Below are 10,099 nucleotides of genomic sequence, written 5' to 3'. Positions count from 1 at the left end.
TGAGAATCTTTATTACAATTGTGTAAACAACAAATCTCAGCACAGAAATAAAACAATGGTTAGTGAGAATTAAGAATAGTCATCAAATGTAAAAATAAAACGTTCATATTTGGTTTCTAGGGGTTTTCCATAAACAAGCGGGGTTAGGAACCATGGAAAGAAGGGCTGTGTCAGCTGGCACTTTATGCGAGAACTTCCACTGTGTTTATCTGTGTGCAACCACTGCACCCTTTATCCATTTACTTAACTACTTTCCAACAAGATTTGTATTCATAAAACTTTTTAGAGGGGTTTTGGAGAACACAGTAAGGAGTATGTGGCCTTTACTCAGCCAACAAGTTTGCTGGACCTCCATCTGATGGGATCTGATGACATCTGTTGGTAGCAGACCACACTACACAATCCAGATTGCCGATATTTGCTCAAAATTCAGAGACAAAGACAGAGGATAGAGAAGGGTAAGAAAAACTAGACACAGCCAGATTCAGGATATATTTTTTAGAAGTTTCTCTTATATTTACTCACTCATTCCTGAAAGAAAAAAAAAACAAGAAAGAAAAAACTTTTCAAAGCTTTTTACCAACTCATGTTAGAAAAGTCATCCACAGCCATATGTTGATTCCACTTTCACAGCTTGCAGTTACATGACGCATCAGAGGCAGCCAAAGTGACAGCCTGCCCAGACTCCTAATTGTGAACTGACAGCTTTGATCCTGTTTTAACGATATGATTCTGAGTAAGGCTCTGCGTTAATAAACAGACTGCAGCTGGTGGCTGACTATTTTGAGAAGGACTAATTTGCAGTGCAATCTGGGCACTCAGTATCTAGGATTAAGCTACGATTTACATTAGGAGGCATTATGCAGAAGAACACAGACCTTCAAGTTATGTTTTCGAAAGTCAATTTTTTTCCCTTTTGACTTTTGACTACCTTACTGTATGCAGTAATAGACATAAAGTGAATTATGCTTTCAACATTTAGAAGCTGTTAGCAGATGTACATGTAGCATCACACAAGACCACATTTCTGTTTTGGATAGCTCGAAATTAATTAGACAGGCTTTTTTAATCAATCAATCAATCAAGTTTATTTGTATAGCAACAAGGCAGTTCAAAGTGTTTACATCATGAAAACATAAAAATATCATAAACACATCATACAGTCACCACTTATGAAACCAGTAACCGACATTGCATTTTGTCAAGTGCCATCTTTAAAATCATCAATAAACATCAAAAATAATGTTCCATTAATGACTATTAATTTTAGTCAGTATGTTTAGAACGTACATGTATCTTGTATATTGATTTCAAACATTTGAAAGAGAAACAAAACTGTCCTTAGAACACAATAAATAAACAAACAGATAAGTTAAGACTTTCTCTTTTTTTTACAACACACTCTGAGTTGCTCTTTAAGTTCTGATGTGAGGCTGACTGCATAGGGTAACTAGACGCTGTGCGTCCGGCTATTTTTTACAGGTTTGTTTGATATATCTAGATAATTACTTGGTTATCATTATAAAGAATTTGTTATTACATAGTCATATGTAGTTTGTGCTTCAAAAATCAGCTTTATGTCTTCTGTTCACCTTAATCCTTTAGTAATATCGAGTTTCAAGCCAGTTAATGCTTGTTTATACCCTCAAATAGCTTTCTGTTGATCCATAGGTGAAGGGTTCAGCATGGTGTAAATAAGCACGCCATGCTTATAAACTACAAAACCAACAATACATTGTTTGTTTTCACAGAATAATATGTAATTTTTATGAAAAATCTTAATCCTGGCCAAAAACAAACTGAATTGTATTTTCCATTTAGATTCATACCAGTACCATTAAATGCTCACTGCTGCAAATTAAAATAGAACAGAACAGAATAGAAACTTTATTATCTTAAATTGGATTTAGTAAAACATGACACTGTTCATTTACATTAGTCTATAAACAAAAGATAAAATACGCAAACCTTTTCCAAACATAGCAGAACAATATTAAAAGCATGTACATTTCATATCAGACAAAATAAAAAAAATTTCACCATAAACATTGTCTGCAGCTTATGACAGTGTGGTCACTTTCATGCTTACCATTGCTCAATGTGTGCAATGATAAGCATGACCAACTGAAACTTTTCATAAGAGAAACACTAAAGCTTTTAACTGTTCACATTTAGAAAGAAAACATGACAGTTTGAAACCTGTTCTTTGAAAGGTTTGTTTATGAGACTAATTGTTTTCAGTGGAAGCACTTTAATTAAAGTTTAATTAAAAATTTTAAGGGTTAGGTAGCATCTACCTAGGGGTGGAGATAGACATTTCTTATAGGGGTGGCCAGGCTGGGACTGCTGCCCTCTCAGGGGTCTGACTAGTGTACTGGAGTTTAATTTAATATTATCACCCAAAAGTCTTGCTCTTACTTGAGGTTTTTATAACTACATGAAACATATACGGATACCTTAATTTCACAATGACTCTCTACATTAGTTTTTCTCTTTCTTAGAATGCGACAACTCCATTCCAGATGATATTTCAGGTAAACACACCTTGCAGCTGAGAAACATGAGGAACGCTCTACGAAAACAGCGATTGAAAAATCCATACAGGAAGGGATTTAAAGATGAGTTTATATATCCCAACCAGAGAAAAACATCCCAAACGACCCCTTCGGTGGTGTACTCAATGAACGGATCCACAATGTTGACAGTGAAGAAAGGCATCCAGAAGATAAGGAAAACTCCCATTATGATACCTAAAGTTTTTGCGGCCTTTCCTTCCCTCTTCATAGTATTGCGGTGTCTTTTTTTCTTGCTTGAGTCTTTGCCCACTCCAGCAGCCATTTGGCTTTCCATGGCACTAATCTGCTTGGCCTGTCGCTTTGCAGCTTTGAAGATCTTCCAATATGCCACAAGCATAATAGCCATAGGCAAGTAAAAGGCTACCAAAGAGGCCATGACAGCATAAACACGGCTGACCAAGAACACACACAAGTCTGAAGGAATAAAGATGTCAACATCAGCAACATGAAGATCTAGCATTATGGGGCCAAATGAAATGAGCATAGGAACAGTCCAACAAATAGCAATGAGGAGAGCTACATGACTGTTGGACATCTTTAGGGAGTAAACCAGGGGATTGCAGACTGCATAATACCGATCAAAGGCAATGCAGCTGAGATGGAATATAGAGGCAGTACACAGCATGACATCTAGGCTGGAGTGAAGCCTACAAAAAAGAGACCCAAAGTACCAACATCCCTCCACAGTTCGAATCATGCTAAAAGGCATCACTAGCAGCCCAACAAGGCAGTCAGCCACTGCAAGGGACAGAACAAAAGAATTTGTTGGCGACTGTAGCTGTTTAAAGTAGGAAATAGACAAGACAACCAAGAAGTTTCCCACAACAGTGCAGCCTGTGCCAACTGAGAGGAAGGCATACAGGAAAATCCGTGAGATCTGGCTCCTCAGGGTGGCGCATGATGGTAGTTCAATATGAAGAGAAGTGTTATCATTTCCAGGCCATGCCAGGCTGCTGTTCTCCATGGTCTGCTCAAGCCTGTCAAAGCACACATTCAGTTGTGAATACAGAAACACGTGAAAAATACCTTCAAAGAATTTTTATTTTACATTAGCCAAAATATGGGCTTTGGCCTCATATTGACATAAACTCCATAAAGTATCTATGTAGTACTGTGAAAAGGAAGATGAGAAAAAACAGAGCCAACAAAGCAGATGAGCTGAAGGCCAATATTAAAGCAACCTGGGCTTCCTAATACCTCTGCAGAGCCATATAATGATCGCCTCCATGTAACGCCCCACTGATGCAGTAATACCTGCAAAAAGACCTCTGGCCAAGCATTCGGTGCAAATGTATTATACTAAGACATACTGATCAATAGGCTGGCATTTTTGTGTAAAACTCCTTTTTATTAGTTTTATGTAATATTTGAGTATTCGGACAAAATAATTTTTTTTTTTTCAGTTGGTGGAAAGAGCTCGGACTTTATCATTTACTGACATTGTGTATATAGAGTTGTCCTCTGACCCTGATCTCTGTGTGAATACACGATTTTTTTCAGGTCTATGTGAACTTTAACTATATCTCTTAATGCTGAATCCTATCGACATATCTGCATGAATGACAGTCACAGTTCAATGCATGAATAGCATTGCTTTTTTAATCACAAAGTTCTCTACCTAATGTGGTTCAAGTAATTTACAGTTATTAAACAAAGCATCATTGTTTTTCCTCCCTTGCAAATTGCTTTGCAAAACATATAAGTGCCTAAGATATTTTAAAAAGATAATATTTGACTAAACATTTTGTTATTTGCTTCTGGCAATTAAAAATATATCTAAATAGTTTACAATATCTATTTTTATTTCTTGGCTACATTAGTTCCTGTTGTGGATTATTCTAGAAACAGCTTATGGATGACGCTGACAGAAACAAGAGTAGACCACACAAACATGTTTCAAGCGTCAATTAAAATAGCTATATGCCTCCTCTTAACCAATGGTACTAAGAATAGTAATCACAAGCTAATTCATATATATATTGTTTGCATTAGGTTGTGATCTAAAGTAACTCACCTAGAAGGAGGAGAGATGATCGTCTGCCCTCACGTCTGTTCCATAGTAAAATGTTCTATCGCCCTTTGTTTCATCCAGATGACAGAGATGGGAGAGGTGGGAGGTGGGTTTTGATGAATGCATGCAACAATAACTACCATGACAAAATATACTCTGCCAACAACTCCCTTGCCAAATCAATTCAAATTATTATAGAAATGACAAATGAGGGACTTAGAATTTTAAATGTTCTGATGAAACAGTCAGTTATTTGTTGTATGTTGAAAAAAATAGTATAGCATCCAAGCATAATAAAGTTGATTAACAACTTTATTATTAATAAAATAATAAACTTTAACAACTTTATTATTAATAAAGTTGTTAATCATAGGGGAATTTTGAATTTAAGCTTAGAAATACAGTTGCTTTTAAGAAAACCAGTTCACACAGAAGAGAATAACAATAACAAATGCCATTTTAAATTAACTTTGGGACTTATTCACAAATATTTACAACACAAAATACTTTGATAATTTGCTGTATGTATTGTAAAAGATGGCATTGCCACTGAAAGTAGGACCAAATACATGAAAACTTTCTATTGTTTTTTAAGCAAGTTAATTGTGGTTTACAACGACAATTATTGAATTTTGCCACTTTTCCACTTCCAAATTATTGGGGCCTCCCATAGCAAAGCATAGGAGAGCATTGAAAGGCCTTGCTTCATTCCATGCCTCCATGCAATGTATGGAAGGCACCTATTACTCTACACCTCAAAATAACTGCTGCTTCCTTCCACCATTAATGCAGCTCGTGCACCCCTGTGTATCAAAACAGCTGGATTTAGGCATGTGAGCTAATACTTCTGTTGGCATTTCAAGTAACCATGGCGACGTAATTAGCAAAAAAGAGCCAAATTAAAATCAAAATTCTAACTGTTTACTGTTTTGTGTCAGAGTCAAAACGGAAATAGAATTCTGTCTCCCCCTCTGTGTCTCACTCACACATGACAGTTTTCAGAGAGAATTAATTACCATAGCAACAGAACACTGATGAGCGCAGAGATGTAGAGAACTACAGAGATGGCGGAACACTAAGATCCTAGAGAGGAGGGCAGAGCTTCCAGTTAGAACTACAGAGAAACCATCTTCTAAGAAAGCTTACTACAGACAAGTACAGTATATATGTTTTAGAATATATTTATCACTAATGACAAGAAAACAAGAAATTTCATGTTTTTTGAACAATAACAATATTTGTTGGTTGTTAATCTGTTGCTAGATGAGCGCTTTCTGCTAACCAAGTGCTACAAAGTAAACATCTGATTTTAACTTATGCAAAATTTACCAACAGTTAATTTCCTCTGTCAAAGCAGATAAGCAGTATTTCAAAAGAACTTAGGTTTTACAAACAATAATATTACTTCTTAATAATTTGGTGTTAAGAAATTAGTGGGGGGCGGGGGGATTTCTGGTAACGAACTGCCACGAAGTATAAATCAGATTTTTACTTTTATGTTGAATGTTTGTTTTATAATATATTCACCACCAATGACAAGAAAAAAATATTTTCACTTTTTTGAAAAATTTACTAACTGCACAATTCTTGTTAAGTAGTATAAGTATAAGTTGTTGTATCAATCCTCCAGACCTCTCAGGTCTTCCGGTTCTGGTCTGCTCTGCATCCCCAGAACCAGAACCAAATGAGGAGAAGCAGCTTTCAGCATCTATGCACCACAAATTTGGAACAAACTTCCAGAAAACTGTAAAACAGCTGAATCACTGACTTCTTTTAAATCTCAACTAAAAACCCACCTGTTTAGGATTGTATTTGAAACGTAATCAACTACAAATTTATTGATGTAACTTGACTTAATGATTGATTCTATATTGCATTGTGATTCTGTGTTTGTAATGATGTAAAGCACTTTGAAATGCCTTGCTGCTGAAATGTGCTATACAAATAAAATTTGATTGATTGATTGATTGAAAGTAGTATTTCAAAAGAGCAGCAGAAATCTTCTGTTTTTTGAACAATAACAATATTTGTTGTGAATTTGTTGCTAAGAGATGAGTGTGCTTCTGGTAACCAAGTGCTACGAAGTAAACATCTGATTTTTACTTTTGCAAAATTTACCAACTGTTAATTTATTGTGTCTAAGCAGATAAGCAGTATTTCAAAATAGCTTATGTTTTATAAACAATAATATCACTTGTAATTAATTTGGTATTAAGAGACGAGCGTTTTTTCTGGTAAAGAAATGCCACGAAGTATAAATCAGATTTTTGCTTTTGTGTTGAATGTTTGTTTACATTTACCACCAATGACAAAAAAAAACCATTTTCACTTTTCTGCCAAATTCACCAAATGCACAATTCTTGTTAAGTAGTAGTTTAAGTTAAGTAGTATTTCAAAAGAGCAGAAAAAATCTTATGTTTTGTTGTTAATCTGTTGCTAAAAGATGAGCGTGTTTTCTAGTAACCAAATGAAAAGAAGTAAACATCTGTTTTACTTTTGCAAAATTTACCTTCAGATCTAATAACTTCCTCCAGTATTTCACAGCAAAATCTCAGAATATTTCTAAAACCATAAGCTGAGAAGGTCTTATGGGAATATCTGAAAACAATTCTGAGGTATTTTTTTCATAGGTGCAAATTTTTACACACTACAAAACAGCTCTTGTCATCCTTTTCATGTGCGCCAGGGTTCAATGGACCTAAAACAATCCTGTTGAGCTCCTGGGCCTCAGCCAGTGACAACCGCTTTTCAAGTGTGGCAAATATATTCTAATTAAACACAGGGGAATTTTTAATCAGGGCTTGAATAAAAGTCTCAATAGCTAATTTTTTGTATTAACAAACCGGTTATTCATATGAGTAGAACAAGTGTGCTCTACAGGAAAGGCAGCATGGTGCATGTGTTCCTGAAATGAGATCATGTTGATTCTAGCGCGTTGTTGAATTCAATAGACAGCAAATAAGGTGACCTACCTCATATGATTACTCATGTCATTATAAATATCCTGTGATGTTTGTAAAAAATAAATGTGTGCACAAAAAAACCATAGCAGACACGGAAGCTCATATTACTTCATTTGACCCTGTTTGTCAGTGTCCAACCCTATCTTATCTCCATGACAGGAGATAAACGGTTTTCCTGTAACGATAAGTTGGATCTCTGTCATTAGCACTTTTTGCAGTGAATGAATAAGGTTGATTGACAGCTCTAAGACCCTCCTCCTGGTTCTGATTGGTTGTTTTTGGTTGGTACGGTGCTTTATTTTAGACAGCAATAGTTGCTCATGGAGGAGGTGGAGGAGATTATCTGTCTCATAGCAAACTATCACGACATGGTGACAGCTTTAACAACTATGAAAAAAAGCATATTTTTTTATTAAAGTTATATTCTGCACCTTGAACAAAATGAAACAACATAGCATTATTTGAGAAGCCTGGATTGCTTTATATACATTTTTGCATGTTGCCTGTAACTGTTGCTGGTTGGGAGAGACCTTTCTTTAAGCTAACACTAAATAAAAAAAATTAGGCAACCTATTTGCATGCAGTACATGGACCGTTGCATGTAAAATCCACTAGAAGTAAATATTGTGCTAGTTTCAGTATTGTACAAAAAAAACAAGGCAGTTGCAAGCCTTTAAAATTGTTTGCTTTTGATGGGTCCAATGGATTCCATCTCTTTCCATCCCTTCTTAGAGATAAACAGAAACTTTCCGTAAGAAGGAAAGAAAGGAAAAAATACATCCAAACTATTTGGACTATTTCTGAGTTATTTTCAAGGGGTAATGAAGTCATCTGACAGTTTTGATTGTGTCTTTTTGTGTTGGTAGTCTGAATGATTAATAAAGGACCGTTTTCATGTGCCGTTCCATTTCAACCTTACACAGACATAAACATAAACAGTGAATAAAATCGATTTTCAATCAGTTTATTGCACAGAAGAGTTAAGAATATAAAAACATGTCTTCACTGAGACTCTTTAAATGTGTATATATTTGAAATTTTAAACTGGCATTTGTGACTGTATAAAGAATAGATCAGGGTGTATTTGCTTAGATAGTCTAGTTGCAAGGGAATGCAAAGTTTTGCAAGGTAACGCAAAAAAAAAAAAAAAATCCCCATGTCTCTGTAGTATAGCACCAGGTTTTTGTGGTTGGAAAATAAAAAAGGCAAGCAATAAAAATTGGTTTGAATAAAACCAATTTATTTAATCAAGATCAAAAAACATAATATGCAGTTATAAGATGCTCAGAATTTAATAAAGTTTAAAGCTTAACTTAAGTTTAACTATTCTTACAGACGTTATTTCTAACTTGAAAAAATCTGTGCAAAAATATCCATTATGTTTGGCAGAAGGCAGCCCTCTGCTGGTATGTCCAACCTACTACATACTGGTATGGTGACTAGAAATCCAGCCTTTTTGTTAATGAATACTGAAATTCTTTAGATAGAGCAAAACAAATTGTGCACAATTATGCAATTTCAATTGCCTAATCAATCATGATTACTGTTTCAATCAATCAATCAATCAATCAATCAATCAATCAATCAATCATCTATCGTCAATATCTACTTGTCCTTTTAGGTATCGTGTCTCTTGTTTCCTGCGTAACGTTGTAAAGGTAGCTCAATTCACTTTAACTTCACTCTTCTGAAAATTATAATTAAATTTTGCCTTCATCAGACCTTAGGACAAGGTAGTCCTTGTCTTTTTTCACAACTTCAATTCCAAACTGTTTTGGGCTTTTTTGTTTTGCTTTTAAAGTAATTCCTTTCGGAGTGGGCTTTCAGTCCATATTGGTACATTGCTCGTTACAGTGCTGATAATAGTAAAGGACACTGCAGAAATCATCTTAAAGCCTTTTGCTTTTGGTCTTTGGTTGATGTGCTAATTTTGAATCAAAACGTGCATCTCTGGAGCACAGCACTCATCACCTAAGGTAGTTGGTCATTGCAGTTGTGTTTACACTTGAATAAAACAGTTTGGCCAAATAAATGGAGAAAACTAAAATATCTAAGCATTTTATCAAGGGATGGATTCATTGAGGAATTTCACAATTCTCCCTTAGAGTTCTGCTTGTCTCCACAGATAATTCAAATTTAATTCAAATCGTCTTAATCAAAAACTTACCATGGACCTTACATCATCATCTCCCCTTGTTCAAATGGTTTAAAGGAAAAGCAGCCTTAATGAATATGAAGTACTTAATATGAAGTAAAGCAAATTATATAAAAAATTCGGATTAATTTGGCATGTAAAAACTATAAATTATCTGGATTATCTTACAAGACTTAAAGGGGGAAATATTTTCAACATTACACTGCGTCTAAAAAGCAATGTATTTTTATTAGTATGTATTATTCTGTTTTCAACTATCTGTAACAAATTTGATCAAAAATATGAACTTTATAATAGTTAAATTCTCATAAGTCTGTAAAAAAGCCATGCATACAGTACTCAGTTGCAATGCCATTGTAAATCTAAAACAAAGTAAAATAAAATAATCCCAACA

At 34.9% G+C, this 10,099-nt stretch overlaps 1 protein-coding gene across 1 annotated transcript; it reads right to left on the bottom strand.

The window, feature by feature from the left end:
* Nucleotides 1–2,085: 2,085 nt before the first annotated feature.
* Nucleotides 2,086–5,563, bottom strand: LOC116719640 (5-hydroxytryptamine receptor 4). The gene has a single exon (XM_032562209.1). The coding sequence runs from the start codon at nt 3,538–3,540 to the stop codon at nt 2,482–2,484; it is 1,059 nt and encodes a 352-aa protein (XP_032418100.1). The 5' UTR covers nt 3,541–5,563; the 3' UTR covers nt 2,086–2,481.
* Between the last annotated feature and the right edge of the window lie 4,536 nt (nt 5,564–10,099).

The sequence above is a fragment of the Xiphophorus hellerii genome, chromosome 5, assembly GCF_003331165.1.
Source record: "Xiphophorus hellerii strain 12219 chromosome 5, Xiphophorus_hellerii-4.1, whole genome shotgun sequence".
Lineage (NCBI taxonomy): Eukaryota > Metazoa > Chordata > Actinopteri > Cyprinodontiformes > Poeciliidae > Xiphophorus > Xiphophorus hellerii.
Note: the sequence above shows the minus strand (reverse complement) of the source record. Positions and strands in the feature narration are given on the sequence as shown.

Coding starts and splice junctions, on each gene's coding strand:
- LOC116719640 (XM_032562209.1), bottom strand. CDS start 3,540: ATGGAGAACAGCAGCCTGGCATGGCCTGGAAATGATAACACTTCTCTT.